Genomic DNA, 27,178 nt, shown 5'->3' on the forward strand with positions numbered 1-27,178 from the left:
CTGACTTGTTTTGCTAGTAATCAACATTATTGCATATGTAATGATAATTTGTTCACTTTCATTACTGAATAGCACTCTATTGTATGATTATTCTATAATTTATCTGATCCTTTGACAGTGGCCATTTGAGTTTCTGATTGCGGTTATTATGTCTGATGATGCTGTGGACATTGTTGTAGATGTCTTTTGGTACCCATGTATACACATTTGTGGGGGTATAGCATTCTTTTTTTTTTTTTTTTTTGCGGTACGCGGGCCCCTCACCGCTGCAGCCCCTCCCGTTGTGGAGCACAGGCTCCGGACGCGCAGGCCCAGCGGCCATGGCTCACGGGCCCAGCCGCTCCGCGGCATGTGGGATCCGCCCCCCGGACCGGGGCACGAACCCGTGTCCCCTGCATCGGCAGGCGGACTCTCAACCACTGCGCCACCAGGGAAGCCCGGGTATAGCATTCTTACTACTTTTGAACATGTGCAGTAATAATCTCAAGTCAATAAGCATGTATTTTAAACTGTTGTCAATGGTTTATCAGTATCACTATATTCTCAGGTGTACTTTCATTAAGGAAAAGTCTTGGGCCTTCACGTACCACCTCATTCATTGCATGATGTTGCTTCTGAGGCTATTCCATTCCACAGGCTGAATCAGTTAATTTAGAGAGAGGTCCACTGGACATAACTTTTACAGGGAAATATTATTTTTTTCTACTCATACTTTCTGTGTGATGGGAGCTAAGTAGTACAATGCCTGGTTTCTCTCTACCAAGTTTAATCCTTTGATTCCTCAACAGTTACTTGGAAATTTTTATTTCTAGGGTGTTAGGAATCAATATAGAGCCCAGCTTTAAAATTGCAAAGTCTTTTGGCCTAGTAGCTTTCTTTTTTAACTGAAAATCGCCTATTTTTCCATAGTTTGTTTATTCCATGGAGGCAAGAACTTACTTTGAGAGGTCTCCTGAAATGTAACTTATTCGTCTTCCTCATATCCTTCCCCACTAAAAACCTCTTTGGCCCTTTCTGCTAGTCAAGCTTCCCTACCAGAAACCATTGATGGTCACTTCTTGGGGATCTGATCTCTCAGTGCCAAACACCTGTCCTGAACAGTGGTTAGCATATAGGTAACTGGATCCCTTCCTAGATAAATGAACTACACACTAAATGTTGCATACCTTTTCAAGAATAGGACCCAAGGAGAACAGGTGAAGAAATCCTATTATGGATAGTTATTATCTATGACTTTCTAAATTTCATTTTAGATAAGGGGATAAGGGGGGAAGAAGCCCCATTTACTTTTATTGGCTTTTTTTTTCTTCCTTTTTTTTAAAAGTCTCACTAGGATTGGAAAGAGCATTTCAAAAGATGAGAGAAAATTAATAACTTCTGATTAATATCAGATTTCTTTCTTCCTGCAAAGAATTTTCAAATGATGTCAGAGAACTGACACCCTTAACATCTTTGGCAGAAGTTTTGTGGAGAAAAAAGATCTTCACTGCTTATAATTTGAGGTGGGGGTGAGAAGTAATGGGGGGGTGCAATGGCAAAAACTGTGTGATTTCATCTCATGTACAAGCTGCTTTCCATGATCACTTGGCATTTTCCATGGGAGATGTTCAGCCCCAAACAGTCTTCGATGGATTGTTTGCATGCTTTCTGGGCTGCGCTACCTTGGGAGGTGTAGATTCTAGGACAGATTTCTCTCTTTCCTTTTGTATCTTTGCCTTGATGGTAGTAGGAACCATTTTTATATATGTACATATACTCCTCATGGTTTTCTTTTGTTTGTTGTGGCACCCACTTGTTTGTTCTTTTCTAAGTTACTGGACAGCTGCCGCCACCTAACCAGGCAGTAACATAGGATACCCCTCAAAGCTGAGCTATTTTCCCTCACTAAGCCATAGTTTAAGCAAAACTAAATGTACTACTTGAGTGGTAGAATATATATAAAACATAAAATTTACCATTTTAAACATTTTTAAGTGTGCAGTTCAGTTGCATTAAGTACATTCATATTATTGCACAACCACCATCACCATCCATCTCCAAAACTTTTTTATCGTCCCAAACTGTACCCATTAGACAATAACTCTCCATGCTCCCTTACCCTCACCCCTGCCATCAGTCCGTGGCAACCACCATTCTACTGAATTTGAATACTCTAGGTCCCTCATATAAGTGGAATCATAGGATATTTGTCCTTTTGTGTGTGTCATATTTTATTTAGCACAATGTATTCAAGGTTCATCCATATTGTATGTAGCATATGTCAGAATTTTTTTTAAGGTGGAATAATATTTAATTGTATGTGTATACCACATCTGTCCATCCATCGCTGGGCATTTGGGTTATTTCCACCTTTTGCCTATTGTGAATAATGCTGCTCTGAACATTGGTGTACAAGTATCTATTTGAAATTCTGCTTTTACTTCTTCTGGGTATATACCCAGAAGTGGAATTGGTAGATCATGTAGTAATTGTACATTTAATTTTGGAGATATTGCCATACTGTTTTCCACAGTGGCTGCACCATTTTATATTTCCACCAGTAACATAAAAGGGTTCAGATTTTCCCACATCCTCACCAACACTTGTTATTTTTTGTTTCTTTTGATAATAGGCATCCTGATGGGTGTGAAGTGGTATCATTACGGTTTTGATTTGCATTTCCCTAATGATTAGTAACATTGAGCTTCTTTTATGTGCTTATAGGCTATTTGTATATCTTCTTGGAGATACATATCTTCTTATCTCTTCAAGTCCTTTGCCTATTTGTAAATCAAATGTTTTGTTGCTGAGGTATAGTTCTTTATGTATTCTGGATATTAATCTCTTTGTGAGATGTATGATTATATATATTTTAAAGCAATATAAATATGTATTTGTTTTGAAGGGCCTATTTCAGTTTTACCATGTTTCTTAGGGCAAATAGTCAGTAATCCACTCTTGAAGCAGTAGTAGTGTTTTGTCTAGTGCTTACTCAGGGCCTAGAACTCTTTTTGGTGCTGTACACTTACGAACTTTTAAAATTCTTGCAAGAATCCTACGTGGACATACTTTCATCTGTGTTTTCAGTTGAGAAAAATGAGACACAGAGAGTTTAAGTAACTTCCATTAGTTTGCTTTAAAGGTGGAATGTGAGCTTAAGCAATCTAGCTCCTGAGTCCATGCCCTTACTGCAATATGTGGCTGCCTCTCCCATGACTTGCATTGGTGACAAACTGTGTGTGTGCTCTCATTAGATGACACTTTTCACCTCTTAAACACTGTCTTAAAAGGCAGTGCATAAGATCAAGTGAGGTGTCTGAAGAAGTTCTTAGCAAAAATTAAACACGTTAAGATTGGAACCTCTTTAAAAATTCTTTATGTTGCATTATGTTTTCCTTTTTTGGAAGTATGTTTTCCATAAAGGTGTGTTCTTTATTTGGGTCTGGAATACTTTTTTCTAAAATGTTTCCCCTAGTGAAATTTGCTTACTGAGACCATTTTGGGGGTAAATTTTTTTTTTTAACATCTTTATTGGAGTATAATAGCTTTACAATGGTGTGTTAGTTTCTGCTTTATAACAAAGTGAATCAGTTATACGTATACATGTGTCCCCATGGGGGTAAATTTTTAACTTACATGTTTTTCTCTGTTTCTATTTTAAGCCACCTGTATTTTAGACTTGGTGTATGAGTGGCTTTAACTGATGTCTAGATACTGAAATTTTATTTTGCTGTTTACCTAAGCCAAACTTAATTAGTAATGAATAAAACATCTGTCAAATTGTATAATACATTCTAGAGCAAAATGGAATTTTTGCTGCTGCCCACCATTATCACTAATACTGGGCGTAGCAGGGTGTATGTATTTGTGTGTTGTTTTATATATGCACTTGGGGAAAGGGGATGAAAATGTAGATCTCATTTCCTCATTCAAAATTAATGTTACTCGGAATTCCCTGGTGGTCCAGTGGTAAAGACTCCTTGCTTCCACTGCAGGGTGCACAGGTTCGATCCTTGGTCGGGGAACTAAGATCCCGCATGCTGAGCGGCATGGCCGGGGGTGGGGTGGGGTGGGGGGAAGAAAAAGATCAATGCTACTAATTGGATAGCTTTTTCCCCCCTTTTCTTTCTCTCTTTTTTCTCTCCTTGTGTGTGTGTGTGGGGGGGTGGCGGGCAGACTGGGAGGTGCTATGTGTAACCAGCAGTCTATTCCTAATTGTACACATGGATTTAAAAATTTTTTCTTAATAGAAATGATGCTTTTTAAAAATAAATTGGCTGCTTTGGGTCTTCATTGCTGCACACAGGCTTTCTCTAGTTGCGGTGAGTCGGGGCTACTCTTTGTTGCGGTGCAGGGGCTTCTCCTTGCGGTGGCTTCTCTTGTTGAGGAGCACGGGCTCTAGGAACGCAGACTTCAGTCGTTGCGGCATGCGGGCTCAGTAGTTGTGGCTCGCGGGCTCTAGAGTGCAGGCTCAGTAGTTGTGGCGCATGGGCTCATTTGCTCCACAGCATGTGGGATCTTCCCAGACCAGGGCTCGAACCCCGTGTCCTCTGCATTGGCAGGCGGATTCTTAACCACTGCACCACCAGGGCAGCCCCAAATGATGTTTTATTGAATATCTTCGTATACAAATTTTTGCATAGTCACAGTTTATGTATACCTATATAATAAATTTCCAGAATAGAAATGGCTAGGAATTCAAGGAAATGCACATCTTGAATTATAATAGACACTGCCAAATGTCTTCCCAAAAGATTTTACAAATTTAAACTCCCATCAGTGCATGAGAATTCCTGTTTCTCTACTTGTACGTCAACGACGGGTATTATCAAACTTTAAATCTACAGCAACGATTCTTTTTTTTTAAATATAAATTTACTTATTTATTTATTTTTGGCTGTGTTGGGTCTTTGTTGCTGCACGTGGGCTTTTTCTAGTTACAGTGAGCAGGGGCTACTCTTCCTTGCAGTGCGCGGGCTTCTTATTGTGGTGGTTTCTCTTGTTGCGGAGCACAGGCTCTAGGCGCGTGGGCTTCAGTAGTTGTGGCTGACGTGTGGGCTCAGTAGTTGTGGTGCACGGCCTTAGTTGCTTCGCGGCATGTGGGATCTTCCCAGACCAGGGATCGAACCCGTATCCCCTGCATGGGCAGGCGGACTCTTAACCACTGCACCACCAGGGAAGTCCTAACAATTCTTAAATGATTGTCGTAAGAACATAAGAGCTATGCCAGGAAGCTGGCCATAGAGTGTCTTATGTGTCACCTTCATTGAATGTTTTTTGATAGGTTTGTCACCACCAGGTTCTGTGGCAATTAGGGTCAGGCCAGCAACTTGATCAGGAGATTAGTGCTTCTCTGATTGTGGCCTTTTTTGTTTTGATATAATTTCAGTTTACAGAAGAATTGCAAGAATATTACAAAGAAGTTCAGCCAGATACGTCAGTCATTAACATTTTACCACATTTGCATTATCTGTGTATCTACACATGCACGCACACACACACACGCATACACATATATACTTATTTTCCCTGAACCCTTTGAAGGTAATTAGGCATCATGCCCTTTTCTCCCTAAACACTACAGTGTTTCTAAAAAATAAGGACATTCTCTTATTGAACCCGTGTACAGCTGTCAAAACCAGAAATTAAAATTGATATCCTATTTTCTAATCTACCGTTTTATGCAGATTTTGTTACTTGTCTAAATAATGTCCTTTTATAGCAGAGTAAATTCTGGATAGTCTGTTGTATTCAGTGATCATGTATCTTTAGTCCCTTCTAATCTGGGCCAGTTTCTCAGTTTTTTGCTTGTTTTTCACAACCTTGATGCTCTGAAAAGTATAGTCTACTTATTTTGTTGACTATTCCACAATTTAGGTATGTTATGTTTCCTCATGTTTAGATTCAAGTTCTGTGGTTTTTTTTTGTCAGTGGTATCACAGAAGTGATATTGTGCTCTTATGCATCACGTTAGGAGGCATTTGATGTCAATTTGTCCTATTCAGTCTCTTGACATGAAATTGGAGTACTTTGCTCAGTGTCTCATTGCTCCCTCTTGTTGAGCCATAGGTTTTAAGACATATACTTTTCATATAAGATCTTTATATGTGATGTTAATGGATGCCAGTGTTCTCATAACTCAGTTGTGCTAACTGGGTGGTGAGGCTTATGGCTGTTGCAGATTTAATTGGGGGAAATCCCTCCTCAGGTATGGATTTTAGAAAAGACATCTTTACCCTAACCTGGTAATAAAAATACTGGAGATACCTAAAAAGCCAGATGCTGAGAATAGCTGGAAATGATGGTCCCAATCACTCATTCTTTGTATCTTTCCACTCTTCCTGATTCTTTACACAAACTGCTGACAGACTGTTAAGTTTGTTGTTGTTGTGGTTTTAATTGAAAAAGAAAAGGTAGGATAAAGGGACTTTAAAAATTAAGGAAGCAGTGCTTTTCAAATGTTCTCTACCCAGTATACTAGTAAGAAGGGGAGCATGTTCTCCACCTGATGGGGTCAACTGCAAGTGTGGCATGTCTTTGAAGTCTACCCCATAGGATACTTGTTCTAATAGAAACATGCTTAATAAATGTGATGGTTTCGGAGACTACATCATGCCTTGATTGTCTTTGTTACAGTATCCAAGACCACTAGTTACACCCTGTACAGGTTTTGAGCATTATTGCCATTAAATATGGTTCTTAAAGTAAGAGTAGTTTCAAAGCTAGAAGTTGAAATGCGACAGGGTGACATGTCTTGCTCAAAGTTATGTGACTTAATACGTAGGCTGTTTTCTGCCATAGGTATAGAATGAATAAGCTTTTAGAAGTAAAAATAAGTTACATATTTACTTTAAATATATTTTTTAGATTAGTCAAATATTAATCTTTTAAATCATATTCAATAAGTACAATATTTAAGTTGTTTCTTACATTTTTGTTTTTATAAACTATATAGATAATATCTTTGAACATATGCCATTGTCCATTTTTCTTAGTAGCATGTAAGTTCCATAAGGACATGGATTTTGTGTTTCTTTTGTTCACTGATGTATACCAAGTACCTATATTTTGTACATACTAGGTGAATGAATGAATCTAGAGACAAAGACGGTATGTTATGTGTAGTCCTTTCTAACTAGCATCTTCTATTTTTGTGAGTAAATTACTAAACAGCTTCCTAGTACCACTTGCTTTGTTTTTCGTATTATATTTTAGCATAGACTATGGTGATAGTGTATATCACCTATTTGTTTCTTTCTCCTGGTGGAATGATCAGGTATGGATTCTTGAGTATATGAATCAGGTTTCCTAATTTTCCCATCAAATGTTGTTTAATTTCAGTATCTTGAATCATGTTTCAAGAGTTCTAGTACTTTTTTGAACTGTATACTGTTTACAGCAGATTTGGTGCAGAGTTTGGCTTAATTATGGGTTTGAATTGTTCATGCTTTCTTTTCTACATTTTTCCTGCGAATACCGCATCAGTGTGTCTTGAGTTAATTTATTGTAATATCGTTTCTGCATGAAGCAAAAAATTTGTGAAATACAAAAAAATAGAGGAAATTACTTTTAGTTCTACACCCAAGGGCAGAATAGTTTCCCACACTACTTGAGCTTGCTTTTCCATCTAGCTCTATGTTTTTAAACTCGGAAGTTCTAATATCGTTACTAGACAGTAGTCTAGCAGTGTAATTACTAAGTTGTTCTATATTCAAAAAAGTTGTTTCGTATCCTTCCATACCCGCCTTTTGCTTTTTGACTTGGTTTTTCTCGTGTGAAGCATCTGTTAGCTAGAAAAGGTGTTTTTCCCACATTACTTGAGCTTGCTTTTCCATCCAGCTCTATGTTTTTAAACTTGGAAATTCTAATATTGTTACTAGACAGTATTCTAGCAGTGTAATTACTAAGTTGTTCTATATTCAAAAAAGTTGTTTCTTATCCTTCCACACCCGCCTTTTGATTTTTTTTTTTTTGCGGTACGCAGGCCTCTCACTGTTGTGGCCTCTCCCGTTGCGGAGCACAGGCTCCGGACGCGCAGGTTCAGTAGCCTTGGCTCACGGGCCCAGCCGCTCCGTGGCATGTGGGATCTTCCCGGACCGGGGCACGAACCCGTGTCCCCTGCATCGGGAGGTGGACTCTCAACCACTGTCCACCAGGGAAGCCCCCGCCTTTTGATTTTTGACTTGGTTTTTCTCACGTGAATCATCTGTTAGCTAGAAAAGGTGTTAAGATGGTGAAGTTTTGATATTATCATGTTTGTCCTCAATACATTTGTAGTCATATACTTCCTTAACAGATTGGTTAATATAGAAGGAAATGTATCTGTTGTGGGGAAAACAATATTACATCTCCACCATGAGCAAAAAAGAAGTGAAAGAAGTGTATAAAGTGTATGCAGGTTTTTTACTTATTTGAAAATTCAAATGGATTGGAGGGTATGTGGGAATCTTAATACTATTTATAGGTAGGAAGTGCTATGTTTAGTGATTGATGGCAAAATTTAAAAAATCGTCACACTGCCAGGTATATGAAAATAGATTTAGCTATAATAATATTTTCCCTAGCTCTTTGTATTTTGAATAAAAGATCACTGTTATCTTAGAAAGGGAAAGCTAGTGAAATTAAAGTAAAATGAGTTTGCTAGCCTAAAATTATACTTACAACATAGATACTTTGGGCAGTGTAAGTTTTCTTGAGCCATAGTATTATATGAACATTACTAATGATGGCACATAGATTTTTTTCTTTTTTCCAATTTATGTTTGGCTGCATTGCATCTTTGTTGCTGCGCACGACCTTTCTCTAGTTGTGGTGAGCGGGGACTACTCTTCGTTGTGGTGTGCGGGCTTCTCGTTGCGGTGGCTTCTCTTGTTGCGGAGCACAGGCTCTAGGCACGTGGACTTCAGTAGTTGTGGTACGTGGGCTCAGTAGTTGTGGCTCATGGGCTTAGTTGCTCCGCAGCATATGGGATCTTCCCTGACCAGGGCTGGAACCCATGTCCCCTGCGTTGGCAGGCGGAATCTTAACCACTGCACCACCAGGGAAATCCAGCACATAGGTTTTTGTGTTTTGTTCACCAATCACAATATGAGGGAGAAGCATACATAATAGAAGAAGAAAAGGGTGTAATCACCTTTATATAAGCTAACCTTTGCTTGTTACTTAAAAAAAGTCCAGAATTACAACTTTTTTCTTTTAAATATATAACAGCGTTGATGATCACATTTAATCAAAACTATGCTTTATATAGTGTGCAAAAAATTTGAGAAACCTACTCATGCAAATGAGATATTGACAACCTATAATATCAAAAAGAGAAATTGGATAACAGTGATTCTTTGTTACAATGAGGAATTAAGTCAATACTTCATAAAATCAAAGGTGTTCCTAGGATACTTAAGGATTTAGATTTTTTTGTTTTTGCATTGTTAAATATACTGTGCACCTATTATGAAAGTGTTTTACGGAAGAGTGGCCTAAACTTGGTTGATCCAATTTATTTCTGGTTTTCAGTTGTCAACATGTCAATAGATATCTTGTTTTAAAAATAGATTACAAGGGATTTCCCTGGTGGCTCAGTGGTTAAGAATCCGCCTGCCAATGCAGGGCACACGAGTTCGAGCCCTGGCCCCAGAAAATCCCACATACCACGGAGCAACTAAGCCGGTGCACCACAACTACTGAGCCTGTGCTTTAGAGCCCACGAGTCACAACTACTGAAGCCCGTGCACCTAGAGCCCGAGCTCCGCAACAAGAGAAGCCACTGCAATGAGAGGCCTGCACACCACAATGAGGGGTAGCCCCCGCTCGCCGCAACTAGAGAAAGCCCGCACGCAGCAACGAAGACCCAAAGCAGCCAAAGATAAATAAATAAATAAAATTTCAAAAAATAGATTACAAGTAAAGATAAAAAATTTGTACCGACCTTTCTCACCATTCCCTACTGCAAAAGGGAGGGATAGAACTTAATCTTTAAATCATAATCAGTCTCTGAGTAATTGTTAGCTGACTTGTCATTTCTGCTGAAAACTGGTTATTTTGATTGCATAATGTAAATATACATTATGAATTTTCTTAAGTCACTCATGTTTAAAGATGGGCCTTCTTTCTGTAGTAGATAATTCTTGAAGTTTTGTATATTCTATCAATACATCAGATTAGAAGAGGAAAATGGATCTTGATCAGTATAGGGTGCATATAGTATCTTGGTATAATGACAGTTTTAGATACGTAGACCTATGAATTTTATTGAATAATCAGAATTTAGTTCAATTGTGAGCTTCAGAATTGTGCATTGTGAACCTACTAAACACTTTTATGAATTTTCTCGGAAACCTCATTTTCTTATCCTTCCCCCATTCTAATAGATACAGTAACCATTAGGTTTTCTTTTTTAAATTTTTTTTTTTTTTTTGCGGTACATGGGCCTCTCACTGTTGTGGCCTCTCCCGTTGCAGAGCACAGGCTCCGGACGCGCAGGCCCAGCGGCCATGGCTCACAGGCCCAGCCGCTCCGCGGCATGTGGGATTTTCCCGGACCGGGGCACGAACCCGTGTCCCCTGCATCGGCAGGCGGACTCTCAACCACTGTGCCACCAGGGAAGCCCTTTTTTAAATTTTTTATTGGTGTATAGTTGATTTACAGTGTTGTGTTAGTTTCAGGTGTACAGCAGAGTGAATCGGTTATACATATACATATATCTGCTCTTTTTTGGTTTTGTTTTTGAAATTCTTTTCCCATGTAGGCCATTACAGAGTATTGAGTAGAGTTCCTTGTGCTATACAGCAGGTTCTTATTAGTTATCTATTTTATATATATATATAGTAGTGTGTATATGTCAATCCCAATCTCCCAGTTTATCCCTTCCCCCTTATCCCCTGGTAACCATAAGTTTGTTTTCTACATCTGTGACTCTACTTCTGTTTTGTAAATAAGTTCATTTGTACCCTTTTATTTTAGATTCCATATATAAGCAATATCATATGATATTTGCAGTAACCATTAGTTTTTTTTGTTTGTTTGTTTTTTGCGGTATGTGGGCCTCTCACTGTTGTGGCCTCTTCCATTGCGGAGCACAGGCTCCGGACGCGCAGGCTCAGTGGCCATGGCTCACGGGCCCAGCCGCTCCGCGGCACGTGGGATCTTCCTGGACCGGGGCACGAACCCGTGGACCCTGCATCGGCAGGCGGACTCTCAACCACTGCGCCACCAGGGAAGCCCCAACCATTAGTTTTTAATGGGATAGATATGAATGTGATGGCATATGCATTAAAGAGAGGATTGAGACTGCACACAATTGGAGATGCTTTATTATATACTGAAGAACCAGTTGAATCTTATTAACATTTATAAGCTTTCTAGCCTTAGGATAGCACTTAGACAGAACACTGCATCATTTTGAAATGCTGTTTAGGCTTAGCAGGCAAATTGCTGAGTTCTCTTGCTCATGTTTTTTATTGGGGCAGGAGTGATATTGCACAAGCGTGCTATATGATTGTTGACTTCATCTAATGGGTAGCTCCAAAAAAGAATGTAGACACATATTTTAATCAGCATTCAGTTGTTAATCTAATTTTGTAAGCATTTCACAGCACCAAGAAACAAAATTTGCATTTGTATTTTGAGTGCAGTGGATCTCTTACTAGCCATGTAATAAACTTAGGTTAAATTCTGTGTTAGATCCCAAAGGATGCTTAATGGTTGGAGTTATTAGCTAGTTTGAAGGGTTAGTGGCATCGTGATTCTCATTGAAAAGTTTTATTTCATTTGTTAACTGTGTCTCTCTCTAAAATTTTCACCATTTTAAGCCCTTAGTTAGATTCTGGCCACACCTCACTTTGCTTCTTTTATAAAGTTTAACTGCTCTTAAATACATATGTGAAGAAGTAATTTAAAGATTGTCTTAAACTTCCTGGTTTTTGTAAAATATTCTAGTGAGGCAGTTTTATTTTAATCATATGCTGCAGTGGTACATTTAGTCAATCTCAAAGGTTCAAAAGAAAATCTTTCCTGTGGAAAAAGATTCAGGAGTAGAGCCTTTAACTTCATAATTGGAGTTCACATCATAGATTAGCCAGTAGTTCAGTGTTTTAAAACTACGGTCTTCAGCAGCCTTGCTAATATTACTACTAAATCATTGTATTTAAAATTGAACATCCTATAGGATAAAATCAATGAGAATTACTTGTTATTAATTCTTCTGACAGAAACTTGGATTATTTGCTCATTTTTAGTGCTATTTCAATTAAAGTCACGTTTCAATATTTTAGAGTTAACTAAAATACCAGAATATTCAAAGTCACAGATGCCCATTGTTTATAAATGGAGTTCATAAACAATGTCATATAGCATTAAATTACTCAACAAAAGGAAGTACATGGGATTCTAAGACTTCAGTCATCAAAGTTAATAATTATGTAAAATACGACAAATATAGTAGAGAAATCTTAAGTCAAATTAGGCTTCACAAACATATAACTGTGATTATGAACAAGTCACTTAAACTATAACTGCAATCTTGCTTTAAAAAGAAAACAAAATTCTATTGATCATTTTTCTTCAAGTGCTGTGTGCCTCCACCATGTCTTTCAGAAGATCTCATTTCTTATTTCAGAGGAAATAGGAGGTCATCACATAGGGATTTGTTTCTTCCTCTTATACTTATCTTTATTAATATCACACTTAATATCTTTAGTTATTTTGACATAACCATTTATAACTAAAAAACAGTAATAATTACTAACATTTATTCGTCATTTACTGTATTCCAGGCATTGTTCTATGTGTCTTCTATATGTTAATTAGCACATTTAATCCCTTCAGCAACTCCTTGAGGTCAGTACAACCACTGTGTCCTTTTTACAGATGAGGAAGGAAACTGAGGTGTAGAGAGTCAAATAATTTCAGGGCTGCACAGGAAGTAAATATTGGGTTGGCCAAAAGGTTCGTTCAGTTTTGTCCGTAAGATGGCTCTAGTAGCGCTTAGTTGTCTAAAACTTCATTCGAGACAATTTTGTTAGATTGTATGTGACAGCTGTCATATCAGCATGCATTTAAAAAAAGACTTATCAAAATTGGTGAATTTTGGGGTTTCCCTGGTGGCGCAGTGGTTGAGAGTCCGCCTGCCGACGCAGGGGACACGGGTTCGTGCCCCGATCTGGGAAGATCCCACATGCCATGGAGCGGCTGGGCCCGTGAGCCATGGCCACTGAGCCTGCGCGTCTGGAGCCTGTGCTCCGCAACGGGAGAGGCCACGACAGTGAGAAGCTGGCGTACCGAAAAAAAAAAAAATTGATGAATTTTTGTTTAGCCATTTTAATATTGAAGATGGAAGAAAAACAACATTTTCAGCATATTATGCTTTATTATTTCAAGAAAGGCAAAAATGCAACTGAAATGCAAAAAAAGATTTGGGCAGTGTATGGAGAAGGTGCTGTGATTGATCGAACACGTCAAAAGTGGTTTGCATAGTTTTGTGCTGGAGATTTCTCGCTCGATGATGCTCCACGGTTGGGTAGACCAGTTGAAGTTGATAGCAATCAAATCGAGACCTTAACTGAGTACAGTCAATGTTCTACCACGTGGGAGACAGCAGACGTACTCAAAATATCTGAATCAAGCCCTGAAAATAGTTTGTACCAGCTTGGTTATGTTAATCGCTTTCATGTTTGGGTTCCACATAGCGCGATTAAAAACCTTCTTGACTGTATTTCCGCATGCGATTCTCTACTGAAATGTAATGAAAACGTTCCACTTTTAAAACAAATTATGACAAGCGATGAAAAGTGGATACTGTACAACAATGTGGAACAGAAGAGATCGTGGGGCAAGCGAAATGAACCACCACCAACCACACCAAAGGCCTGTCTTTATCCAAAGAAGGGGATGTCGTGTAATGGTGGGGTTGGAAGAGAGTCCTCTGTTATGAGCTCCTTCCGGAAAACCAAACAATTAATTCCAACAAGTACTGCTCCCAGTTAGACCAACTGATAGCAACACTCGACAAGAAGCGTCCAGAATTAGTCAACAGAAAATGCATAATCTTCCACCAGGATAACGCAAGGCTGCACGTTTCTCTGATGACCAGGCAAAAACTGTTACAGCTTGGCTGGGAAGTTCTGATTCATTCGAGTATTCACCAGACATTGCACCTTTGGTTTTCCATTTATTTTGGTCTTTACAAAATTCTCTTAACCGAAAAAATTTCAATTCCTTGGAAGACTGTAAAAGGACCTGGAACAGTTCTTTGCTCAAAAAGATAAAAAGTTTTGGGAAAATGGACTTATGAAGTTGCCTGAAAAATGGCAGAAGGTAGTAGAACAAAACAGTGAATATGTTCAATAAAGTTCTTGGTGAAAATGAAAAATGTGTCTTTTATTTCTACTTAAGAAACAAAGGTACTTTTTGGCCAACCCAATACCAAATCATAGATTTGAATTCAGCTAATCTCACTCTGAGTCTTTCTCTTAACCTGCATGGTGTATGTATTTCTAATTCCAACCTAAATTGTGCTTATCCTTGCTCATGCTTTTCTCTTTGCCCTCTCCCAAACAACTGAAATGCTTCTATGCTAGTACATATAGCATATTTATTTTTGAAGGGCCATATGCTATAAACTAATTAAGTAGTCAACATCTAGGTTTAAATCTTAACTCTGTCTGTCACTTAATTTACTCTGTGATATTGGGCAACTTGCTTTCTACATCTTTAAAATGGGCCAATATGTATCTTCCAGAATTATTTTATAATGATTAAAAAGGGGAAAAAATGTGTAACATAGTGCCTGGCACATGGTAAACACTTGTGAGCGCTACACCACCTCTTGGGCTGTGAGGATTTTTTTGAGTGCTCCAGATTATGTGAGACTGGGGCAGGGAGGTCTTTGGTTAGATGTCTTTTAGCAAGGTGTCTCTGGAAGGTACCTGTCATCCTCATCTAATCAGCATGGTACATGTTTAGAGTGGATGTGTCAGGCCTAGTTAGAGTTTGTTGTTTTGTTTAGGAGTGGTTTTAAAGAATGTATTTTGTTATAACTGGGTATAGGTGTTTACTAGAGGATTTCTTTTTACACTGGACTTTAGTAGGGTTGAAGTATAAGTCATAAAGGAGATTTCATGGTGCCTAAAAAGCTTACTGTGGAGCATGTCATACAGCCTATTTAATTTTTTTTTCTTATTTTTTCTCTAGAAAATTTGGTGAGCGGCCTCCACCTAAACGACTTACTAGGTAAGCATTATGTTAGTCTTTCACCCAAACATTTCATAAAAGTGTTAGATCCTGTCATTTTGGAAGCTATATTAGATGTTCTTTGCAAGAAGTTATTCACATAATGGTATCTAGATCATAAGCGTATTTCCACCCTCCCTTCCCCACATCTCCCCTTTTTCTCCCTTCAAAAAACAGGGTAAGAGGATACAGTTCAAAGGGAAAAATGAAATCTTTCAAGAATTAATATTGAGTATTATATAGTTAGTATAACAAGGGCTACAATGTAAAGATAGTTTCCTATATCTAGCTTCATTAGCCAGTCACAATTTGTTGATCACAACTGGAACTTGAAAGATACTTAAATGCTTTTAGAAAAGAATTTTAAAACAAAGATATTATCCATTTTTAATGAGACTATAAATATTATATTCTAATTATGTAATTTTTTACGGTATGCATTTTAATTACACATGTTAAATTTAAAAGTGTTAGTCTTGAAAATGATTTTTTAAATTTCTAACCATCAGTGATTGTAAAATAAAAATAAGACATTCAGTTCCACAGTTACAGTCCTAGAGTTAATGCTACCCTGTGTCATTAGTATCTTTCAAGAAAATCGTATGTGTGTATACACATATACCTGTCTTTTTTCTTTTTAAAGTCTGGCATCATACTCTACCATTGTTCTGTTAACTGTAGATCTTCTACCTTGTTCTCCTTAGTGTATCCATAGATTTTCCTTGTCTTCCCACTACTCCTTATTTAATTCACACTGATAGCCATTTGGGTTGTTTCCACATTATTACTATTATTAAAAAAGCTGTTTCACTCAAAGAATGACAGGGGCATGCCAGAAGTACACACAAAGGGAGCCAGTTTGAAGAGGCTTCTTTTAGCCAAATCATGGACACTTTGGTCATCAAAATAAATAATGATAATAATAGATTAAAACCCATAAAATAAAAGGACAGTTTAGAAGTCTACACTGAGTTAAATAAATAATTCGATAAATGGGGGAGAGGAGATAGCTTTTCTTTACAGAAGAATTCCACCTAATAAGTGTAGAAGGAATCATGGAACTAGGAAAGCACATTTTGGCAACCGTTACAGTGATAATCGTTTCAGGCCAACATCATCAGTGAATTCTTAAACTACTGGTTTAAAGTCTGATGAGAAACAAAGTGTTTTTATAGTGTCTAAGCATATCTTCACAAAGTATGGTTAATTATAAAGTGAAAAGCAGTAACATGACAGTGAAGAAACCTGGCAGATGCCACCTTAATTAAGCGTTCTAAATTAACATCACTAATAATGGACAACTAAGTATCATATGCATCCTGAGGACATACTATCACTTTTGTAGTGGTTCTTGCCAAAAATGCATAAGCTAAATCTAAGCATAAGGAAGCATCAGACAGACACAGATGGAAGGACATTTCTATAAAATAAACAGCATCTACTCTTCAAAAATTTCAAAATCATGAAAAACTAAGACTGAGGAGTACCAGAGTAAAGGAGACCAAAAAGACATGACAACTAAGTTAAACATGACAAATTCAACTGAACCTGGAGCAGGAACAAATTTTTCTTGTGCTCTAAAGCTGGAGTTGGCAAACGTTTTCTGTAATAGGCCACATAATAAAAGTGTTAGGCTTTTTGGGGCAAACTGAGTTTGTTTTGACTTTTCAGCTCTGTTCTTGCATCCCCAAATCAGCCGTAGACAATATGGAAATGAATGGTGTGTCTGTTCCAGCTCAAATTAATTAAAAAAACAAATAAACTAAACGGTATTCTGATTTGGCCTGAGGACAGCTGTTTCTCAATACTGCTCCATACTCCCACCCCCAATAAAGGACATTAGAGGGACAGTTGGAGACATCTGAATAAAATCTATTACCAGTGATAATTGCATTGTGATTGTATAAGAGACTGTCTTTTTAGGAAATAAACACAAGTATCTTGGGAAAAAGGGACTTTATATCTATAATGTGCTCTTAAATGGTTTTAAAAACATAATATATAGGGCTTCCCTGGTGGCACAGTGGTTGAGAGTCCGCCTGCCGATGCAGGGGACACGGGTTCGTGCCCCGGTCTGGGAAGATCCCACATGCCGCGGAGCGGCTAGGCCCGTGAGCCATGGCCGCTGAGCCTGCGCGTCCGGAGCCTGTGCTCCGCAACGGGAGAGGCCACAACAGTGAGAGGCCCGTGTACCGCAAAAAACCCCCACAAAAACCCATAATATACAAATATGGTAAAATATTAACATTCGAGAGTCTGGGGGAAATGGGGACTAGGAATTGTTTGTGCTTTCGTAACTTTTCTCTGTGCCTGAAATTCAAAATAAAAAAAAAATTTAAGGTGTATTTCAGATCAAGTGGGCTGGGAAAATATAACTTATCTCACAGGTCCATGTAAATGTATTTTCAATTATTTTTATATATCTTGAAATTCTAACTGGAATTGCTTAATTCACATAGATAGGCATTTTGAAATTTAAAATTTAATAGATAAATATTTTAATTTCATTACCAGCAGCAATAGGTTCAAGTGACTCCTAACGATAAAATATTCATTCATTCATTCATTCATTCATTCATTTAGGCTGTGTCGGGTCTTTTTTTTTTTTTTTTTTTTTTGTTATAGTTGTGGCGTGCAGGTCTTCTCTTTTCTAGTTGTGGCACACAGGCTCCAGGGCGCATGGGCTCTGTAGTTGTGGTGCACGTGTTCTAGAGCACGTGGGCTCTGTAGTTTGTGGCATGCAGGCTCTCTGGTTGAGGCGCGTGAGCTCAGTAGTTGTGGCATGTGGGCTTAGTTGCCCCACGGCATGTGGATTGAACCCATGTCCCCTGCATTGGAAGGTTGATTACAGCTTACCCTTCCCCCTCCCCATATCCTCAAGTCCATTCTGTAGTAGGTCTTGTCTTTATTCCCGTCTTGCCCCTAGGTTCTTTATGAACTTTGTTTTTTTTTTCTTAGATTCCATATATATGTGTTAGCATACGGTATTTGTTTTTCTCTTTCTGACTTACTTCACTCTGTATGACAGACTCTGTGGAAGGTGGATTCTTTACCATTGGATCACCAGGGAAGTCCCTGATAAAATATATTTTGATGAATAGTTACCTGCATATGTAAAATTTCCTTTCTTTTCCTTAAATATAAACAATAATATAGTTAGGTCCCATCTACTTTATCATGATTTTCCATTTACCCTTTAAGCAATTTTCCCTGTTTGGAAAATTTTAGTAGCTTTTAGGACTTCTGCTTCTAGGCAAGATAGAGTAACAGGAACTAGAATTACTCTTCGGCCTAAAACAACTAAAAACCTGGACAAAATATATGAAACAGTGGTTTTCAAGATATTGAATGGCAGGCAAGAAAGGACAGTGATCCTTGAGAGACAGGAGACAAATGAGGTGAGCCCTACAATTGCCTCAGCTTAGTGCCTGGAGAAAGTTTCCAGTACATGATGTAGGGAAGGGGAATCCAGGTGGAGCCTAGTAAGCACCCTGAGTTGTGGAGGTAGAGCTGGGACTATTAGGAGGCTAAGGTGGCCAGAACTGTTAGGGCAGAGAACTGGAGAGGAAAGAGCTATGCAGAGATCTACAGAGGGTCCTCTCTAGTCTTAAGCTGAGTATTGATTACCACCTTGTGAGGAGACTACCGAAGGTTGGGAGGAAAAACAACCTAAACAATTAGAGGAAAGAATTCCTAGAGCTCCCTCAATACTATGAATTGTGCCTGTTCCCAATAGCCAAAGTGGAAAAAAATCTCATAATTCACAGCGCATCAACAAGAGTACTCAGAAGTGTTTTGTTTCAGTAGTGGTACAAAATTAGGCCTAGACTAAATGCTGCTCTGGTTTCACCTAACAAAACTTAAAAGCAAGGTTGAAAGGATAAAACTTTTTCTAAGTAACTGTGTCCTAAAACAAAGCTCAAGAATATTTAAAGGAATAAAAAATATGCAGCACTCAAAAAGGTGATGAAATTCATTGTCTTAACATCTAATCAAAATAACCAGTTGTAAAAAGAAGTAGGGAAAATATAATTCATAATAAGAAAAATCAGTCAATTAAAACCAACCCAGAAATGACACAGATGATAAAATTAGACAAAGACATTAAAACAGTTATTACATTTGTCTTCTTTATGTTTAAGAAGCTAAGATCACCTAGAGACTGTCATGCAGAGTGAGGTAAGTCAGAGAGAGAAAAACAAATACAGTATGCTAACACATATATATGGAATCGAAAAAAAAAAAAGTGGTTCTGAAGAACCTAGGGGCAGGACAGGAATAAAGACACAGACGTAGAGAATGGACTTGAGGACATGGAGAGGGGGAAGGGTAAGCTGGGACGAAGTGAGAGAGTGACATTGACATATATAGACTACCAAATGTAAAATAAATAGTGGGAAGCAGATGCATAGCACAGGGAGATCAGCTCCGTGCTTTGTGTCCACCTAGAGGGGTGGGATAGGGAGGGTGGGAGGGAGACGCAAGAGAGAGGAGATATGGGGATATATGTATATGTATAGCTGATTCACTTTGTTATAAAGCAGAAACTAACACACCATTGTAAAACAATTATATTCCAATAAAGATGTTTAAAAAAAAAAGAAGCTAAGACCAGGAGTGTATAAAATTTTTGTTAAAGGGTAAAATGGTAGGTATTTTTGTGACCCAAACAGCCTCTGTTGTAACTACTTAACTCTGTTGTAGCACGAAAGCAGCCTCAGACAGTGTGTAAACCAATGGACATTTCTGTATACTGGAGTATAACTTTATTTCTAAAATAGGCGGTGGATTGCATTCGACATGCAGGCTGTAATTGTAGATCCCTGAGCTAGAGGAGAGGTTGAACAACTTAAATAGAGGACCTGGAAGATAAAAAAGGGAAGATCAAAAGCAAATTCTAGAGATGAAAACTAAAGTATTTAAATGAAAAAATACACTTGGTGGGATTAATCACAGATATACACTGTTGAAGAAGAGATTAGCAAACTTGAAGGCATACCAATAGAAACTATCCAAAATGAAGCACACAGAAAATATCTGGAAAAAAAAAGATCATTAATGGGCTGTGGTTTATTTTCAAATACACCAATATACATGTAATTGGAGTCATTTAAGGGGGGGAAGGTATGACTAAAAGAATATATGAAGACATAATGGCTGAAAAATTTCTAAATTTGGTGAAAACTATAAAACCACAGTTCCAAGAAACTCAGTGAATCCCAAGTGCAAAAACTATCATTTTTTAAAAACCACATCATCATCAAATTGCTTGAAGTCAGTGATAAAGAGAAAATGTTAAATGCAACAGAGAAAAAAAGATAAATTATATACAGAGGAAAAAAAGATATAGATAAGGATGACAGAGGTTTCTCATCTGAAACCTTGTTAGGGAGAAGACAGTGGAACAAGAGCTTTAAAGTATTCAAGGGGGAAAAATATGGCAACCTAGAATTCTATACCTAGCAAAGGCAAAATAAAGACATTTTTAGACATAAGAAACTGAAAAGGAATTAATCATAAACAGGCCTGAGCTACAAAAAATGTTAAAGAAATCCTTCAGGCAGAAGGATAATCATATCAAATAGAAATCTGTTTCTGTATAAATTACTAGCATCAAGAATGAGAAAGGTAATATCACTTTAGATTCTACAGATATTTAAAGGATAACAAGCAAATATTAGAAATAACTTTCTGCCGATAAATTCAACAACTTTTGAAGAGATACACAAATTCCTTGAAACAGGCAAGCTACCAAAGCTTACTCAGGAAGAAACAGATAGATAACCTGAATAACCCTATATCTGAAGAAATTGAACTTGTAATTCTAAACCTTCCACATAGAAAGTTCCAGGCTTAGATGATTTTGCTATTGAATTCTACCAGACATTTAAGAAATACATCATGCCAGTTCTATACATACTCTTCCAGAAAACTGGAAAGCAGGACATTTCCCAGTTCATTCGGTTAGGACAGTGATGCCCTGTTACTAAAAGCAGACAAAGACATTAAAATAAAATAAAATTGTGGACTTACATTCCTTATGAGCACAGATATAAAATGTTTTAACAGTTTTTCAAAATGAATCCAACAGTATTTTTTTTGATCTGTTTATTTCTTTTTTAAATTTTATTTTTATTTTTGGCTGCATTGGGTCTTCATTGCTGTGCGCAGGATTTCCCTAATTTCGGCGAGCGGGGGCTACTCTTCGTTGTGGTGCATGAACTTCTCATTGCGGTGGCTTCTCTTGTTGTGGAGCAGGGGCTCTAGGCGTGTGGGCTTCAGTAGTTGTGGCTCACGGTCTCTAGAGCACAGGTTCAGTAGTTGTGGCGCATGGGCTTAATTGCTCCATGGCATGTGGGACCTTCCTGGACCAGGGCTCAAACCTGTGTCCCCTGCATTGGCAGGTGGATTCTTAACCACTGCACCACCAGGGAAGTCCTCCAACAGTATATTAAAAGGATGATACATCGTGATCTAATGAGATTTATCTCAGAAATGGAAATCAATCAATGTCATTTTAATACATTAACAACAAAAAAGGAAAATCATTTGGTCATCTCAGGGATTTAGAAAAAGCTTTTGACATTTCATTCTTCATCATAATTTTCATCAATCTAGGAATAGAAGGGAATTTCCTCATTATGATAAAGGTTACCTATAAACAAACTACATTTAACACCATACTTGTGAAAGACTGAATGTTTTCCCTCAAGATCAGGAACAATGCAGGGGTGTCCACTTTTAACCACTTCCATTTAACATTGTACTTGAGGTTCTAATTAGTACGGGTAAGGCCAGAAAAAGAAAGGCATCTAAATTGGAAAGAAGTAAAACTGACTTTATTTGTAGACATCAGTATTATCTCTATGGAATCTTCCAAAAAAAAAAAAGTTATTAGAACTAATAGGTGAGTTTAACAAGGTGGTAGGCTACACAGTCAACGTATAAAGCATACAAAAATGAATTGCGTTTTTTATACTAGTAATGAACAGTGGGAAATTGAAATTTAAAAAACAGTAGCATCAAAAAATATGTGATTCTTAGGGGAAAATATCTGACACATGATGTGCAAAAACTATGTACTGAAAACTACAAAACATTGCTGTAAAGTCCTAAATAAATGTTCTTTAAGCAGAAGACTCAATAGTGTCAGTTCTTCCCAAATTCATCTATGGATTCAACATAATCCCAATCAAAATCCCAATGGGCTTTTTTTAATAGCAGTTGACAAGCTGTTTTTGAAATTTATGATGCAAATGCAAATGTCTTAGACTATCCAGAACAACCTTGAAAAAGGGCAGTAAGAACTTACCACTACCTGATTTCAAAGCTTGTTAGATAGCTACAGTAATCAAGGATGGTATTGGTTTAAAGATAGCAAGTAGATCATTGCGACAGAATAGTGGCCAGAAATTGTTCTTGAGATAAGTTTTTCAGTCAAGGTACAAAGGCAGTTTAGTCAGCTAAAGGGTTTTTAACAAAGGATTCTGGAACAGTTGGATAACCATATGCACCCACCACTTACATAACATAAAATAACTATGATTCATACCTGGAACCATATACAAAAATTAGATCAAAATAGACCTAAATGTAAAATGTCAAATTATACAGCTTTTAGACGAAAACAAGCAAGACACACAAATTTTCTAGAGGCACCCTGTGGAGGGACTTCAGTCACATCAATGTAGAACTCAGTCTCCTTGGAAAGAAAAAGAAGACAGTCTGGCTTCACAAATGGTGGGGAAATAGAAGGGAACTGGCAACTGTTTGCACTGTCTGTAGTTGTATACAGAACATGATCAAGGGTGTTACACTGGACTTCTGTTATGAGGTCTGTATATGCTCAGTTCCCCATCAATGTTGATATTCAGGAGAATGGTTCTCTTGTTGAAATCCAAAATTTTGGGGGTGAAAAATACATCCTGAGGGTTTGGATGAGGCCAGGCGTTGCTTGTTCAGTATCAGGTCCAGAAAGATGAGTTGATTCTTGAAGGAAACGACATTGAACTTGTGTCAAATTTAGCTGCTTTGATTCAGCAAGCGCCAACAGTTAAAAACAAGGATATCAAAAAATTTTTGGATGTTATCTATGTTTCTGAAAAAAGAAACGGTTCAGCAGCCTGATGAATAATATTTGAGTGGTCTGGCTACAGAAACAGCAAGATGCCAGATGATTCTTTGGACTCATTTGTGATATTTTAAAGATGCAATAAAAGCTCTTTTGATTTGGGGGAAAAAAGTCACAAATTTTTTTGTTTTCTGTTGCATGTAAAAGTTATGTTTACGCTATAATGTAATAGCATTATGTCTAATGCAATAGCATTATGTCTGGGGGAAAAAAGTACTTACCTTAATTAAAAAATAGTGCTGTTGGGAAAATGGTGCTGAAAGACTTGCTTGTTGCAGGGTTGCCACAGACCTCCAATTTGTTAAAAAAAAAAAAAAAGACAATATCTGTGAAGTGCAATAAAGTGAAGCGCAATAAAATGGCACTTAAGAAGTTAAAACTCCCCTACCATATGGCCTAGCCATTTCATTCTTACATATTCAGTTACGAAGAATGGAAACGTATTAATACAAAGACCTGAATACAGATGTTTGTGGAAGTGTTAGTTATAATAGCCATATAGGTATAACTCAAATGCCCACCAACACGTGAACGGACCAACAAATCGTGTATTCTCCAATGGCTTTCTATTTAGCAATGAAAAGGAATGAACTATTGATACATGCAACAACATAGAGGAATCTTAGGATAATTATGTCCAGTTTTCTAAAGAAGTCGGGAGAAAGTAGAATTTTATATAAAATTGTAGAAAATGCAAACTAATCTATAATAACAGTAGATCAGTGGTTTCTTGGGGTTGGGGAGAGACAGAAACTTGGGAATGATGACTGTCTTTCTGGATTGTGCTGATGGTGTATACATATGCCAAAACCTAGCACATTGTACACTTGAAAATAAATGCATTTTTCTGTATTTCAATTTAAACCTCAGTAAAGCTGTAAAAAATTTTAGTAGCATTTTACCCTTTAAAAATACCTTAGAAGAAATTAGTGTGTCTTCCAAGGGAGAATTTAGGTAAGCTTTATTTGTTTAAATCTCTTAAAGAGGGCAAACTTAGATTTTTTACTCTTTATTATCAAAGCTAGTATAAAGCAATTTAGTAAAACAGTTTGAATAAAACAGAAAATTGGAATGTGAAATCAATTCCCAATTCTGTGATAAAAATTTAACCTTAATTTCAAAAGTCAGGACATTTTCCCTTCTGACAGTATAGCAAGTTTAGGTCCCATCTGGCTCTTTTTCACCATATTTCCTCATTTCTCCTTTAAAGAGTTTTCCGTTTTAGGAAAATTTTAGGGTCTTGTATTTGATCAAAAATAATTTAGGGCTTCCCTGGTGGCGCAGTGGTTAAGAATCCGCCTGCCAGGGCAGGGGACACAGGTTCGAGCCCTGGTCCGAGAAGATCCCACATGCCGCGAAACAGCTAAGCCCGTGCGCCACAACTGCTGAGCCTGTGCCCCAGAGCCTGCGAGCCACAACTCCTGAAGCCTGGGCGCCTAGAGCCTGTGCTCTGCGACGGGAGAGGCCACCACGATGAGAGGCCCACACACCACAGTGGAGAGTGGCCCCACTGTCCACAACTAGACAAAGCCCGTGCACAGCAACAAAGACCCAACACAGCCATAAATGAATGAATAAATAAGGAATTTTATATCACTTTTCATTCGGGTGTATGGAGGTTGGACACTTCAATTCAGAGAGGGTTTCTTTCCCTTAAAAAAAATCTCTTAAACCTACACTATTCTATCCTAACCTCCATCTTCCAACTTAAACAACAGTGAAAAAAATGTGTTGTTATTTAGAGGATGATCTTTTAGATAGTGTTCTAAAAGCACAGTTTTTCTGACACAGTTAAACAAAATTTTTTTAAATAAATTTATTTATGTTTGGCTGTTTGGGGTCTTTGTTGCTGTGTGTGAGCTTTCTGTAGTTGCGGCGAGCGGGGGTTACTCTTTGTTGCGGTGCGTGGGCTTCTCATTGCGGTGGCTTCTCTTTGTTGTGGAGCATGGGCTCTAGGTGCATGGGCTTCAGGAGTTGTGGCTCGCAGGCTCAGTAGCTGTGGGACACGGGCTTAATTGCCCTGCAGCATGTGGGATCTTCCTGGACCAGGGATCAAACCTGTGTCCCGTGCATTGGCAGGCGGATTCTTCACCACTGCACCACCAGGGAAATTCCAGTTTTGCAACTTTTCTTTTAAAATCATTTTATTTTTTATTGCTTATGAAGGGGTCAGCAAATGTTTCCTGTGAAGAGCCAAGTAGTACATATTTTAGGCTTTGAGGTCTGCATACTATCTCTGTTGCATAGACTTCTGTTCTTTTTTACAACCCTTTAAAAATGGAAAAGGCATTCTTAGCTCCTAGAGAGTACAAAAACAGGCTGCTAGTGTGGTTTGCTGACCTGTGGCCTGTAGTAGTATTCAGTATACTGAATACTACTCAAAGTATACACTGCAGCTCTCTAAAATGTTTGCAGGTACAGAGGTGTGTGTATGGAATTACTTTGGGCACACTTGATACAACAAAACTAGGTTTCTTTACCAGAAGACAGTTCACATTGGAACCTTTATTATTTGGATTTTACAAGTGACAAAATTCCAATTTGAGTAGTACAGGGACTGATCCTATCTGTAAGGATGGCTGTCTGGACTTTCCAAGTTTGTGGGCCACTTCATTCCTTGAGTAGTTGGGACTGGCTATGTTTAGCTCCCAGCTCAAATGCTTTCCCCCCAGCCCCCAATGTGTGCACGCACATGTACATCTGGTTTAAATCACTTATGTGCCCCTTGGCCTAATCATGGTGGCGTATATGAATGTGGTGAGGAAGTAAGGGTTCTAGTTTCAGAAAAATAGGGGTTAACACTGTTAAGGATGGTCTTTTTTGTGAATTTTGTTTGCGATATTCAAAAAAAAAAAGACGTTTATAAAGGAAAAAAGAGCCAGAAATTTGACGAAGATGGTGATAGTTTAAACATGTCAAGCTAGAATGGCATTTGCTGTGCTTTCATGTGAGTAAAAATACTGGTAAAATTTTCTGATTTTCTAAACATTTAAGCTAATGTGTTTTAAGTGAGTAAACTCTTTCAAAAATAGTTGCTCCATGGTGTTCTTCAAATAATTGTTAATTGGCTTTCATTCAGAATGAATATTTTATAAGGAATTATTAAATGAAATAACAAAGAATACATAAGCTTCAAAACTTGTTAGATAGTAACTTACAACAAATTATGAGTTTTAGCTTTGTTGTTACTGTTTTTTAACAATTGAGTAATACAAAGTAGTAATTCTACTGGTAACGTTTTTACAGCACCTATATTATGTCTTCAAATGACAAAATTTCCCTCATTCTTTCTTAAAAAGACATTGAGTGATTTTCTCAACTTATTGTTGGAACATTTTTGGTTTTCTTTAATCCACTGGTTTTCAACCCAGGTGACCTCCCCCTTTACCCCTCTGACGTTTGGCAATATCTGGAGACATTTTTGGTTGTCACAGCTGTAGGAAAGGTGCTATTGGTTTCTAATGGGTAGAAGTTAGAGATGTTGCTAAACACCTTCCAATGCACAGCACAGCTCCCTCACAACAAAGAATTGTTTAGCCCAGGATGTCAACACTGCTGAAATTGAAACCCTATTCAATTAACCAAATCCTAGACTAAATGAAGAGCACATGGGCTGTCATTCCATGGTCTTTACTTTTTAATTGTGTTTCTTTTGAGTATATTGCCTATATCTTTTTTAACGGCTCCTTAAGGTGTACAACAAAGCTGTCAACCTTTAACTGCCAGATAACGTAATTTTAATGTTTGATATTCTATTAACAAAGGAAAATTTTTTCTTGTTGAAAGAAGCTATTTGGCAAATTACTACTACAGGGCAACTATTATTAATGGTTACTTAAGGTT

At 37.8% G+C, this 27,178-nt stretch overlaps 1 protein-coding gene and 1 pseudogene across 3 annotated transcripts in view; both read left to right on the top strand.

Moving 5' to 3' along the window:
- LOC112400027 (recombining binding protein suppressor of hairless) overlaps positions 1–27,178 on the top strand; it is a 116,314-nt gene that overhangs the window by 57,958 nt on the left and 31,178 nt on the right. For all 3 annotated transcript variants that reach the window (XM_024745543.1, XM_024745542.1, XM_024745544.1), the window contains one exon: positions 15,166–15,204. In XM_024745543.1, coding sequence (XP_024601311.1) covers positions 15,166–15,204 — 39 coding nt within the window. The remainder of the gene's footprint in view (positions 1–15,165; positions 15,205–27,178) is intronic.
- LOC112400029 (60S ribosomal protein L9 pseudogene) lies at positions 20,824–23,338 on the top strand (annotated as a pseudogene).

Source organism: Neophocaena asiaeorientalis, unplaced genomic scaffold, assembly GCF_003031525.2.
Source record: "Neophocaena asiaeorientalis asiaeorientalis breed wild unplaced genomic scaffold, Neophocaena_asiaeorientalis_V1.1 scaffold397, whole genome shotgun sequence".
NCBI lineage: Eukaryota > Metazoa > Chordata > Mammalia > Artiodactyla > Phocoenidae > Neophocaena > Neophocaena asiaeorientalis.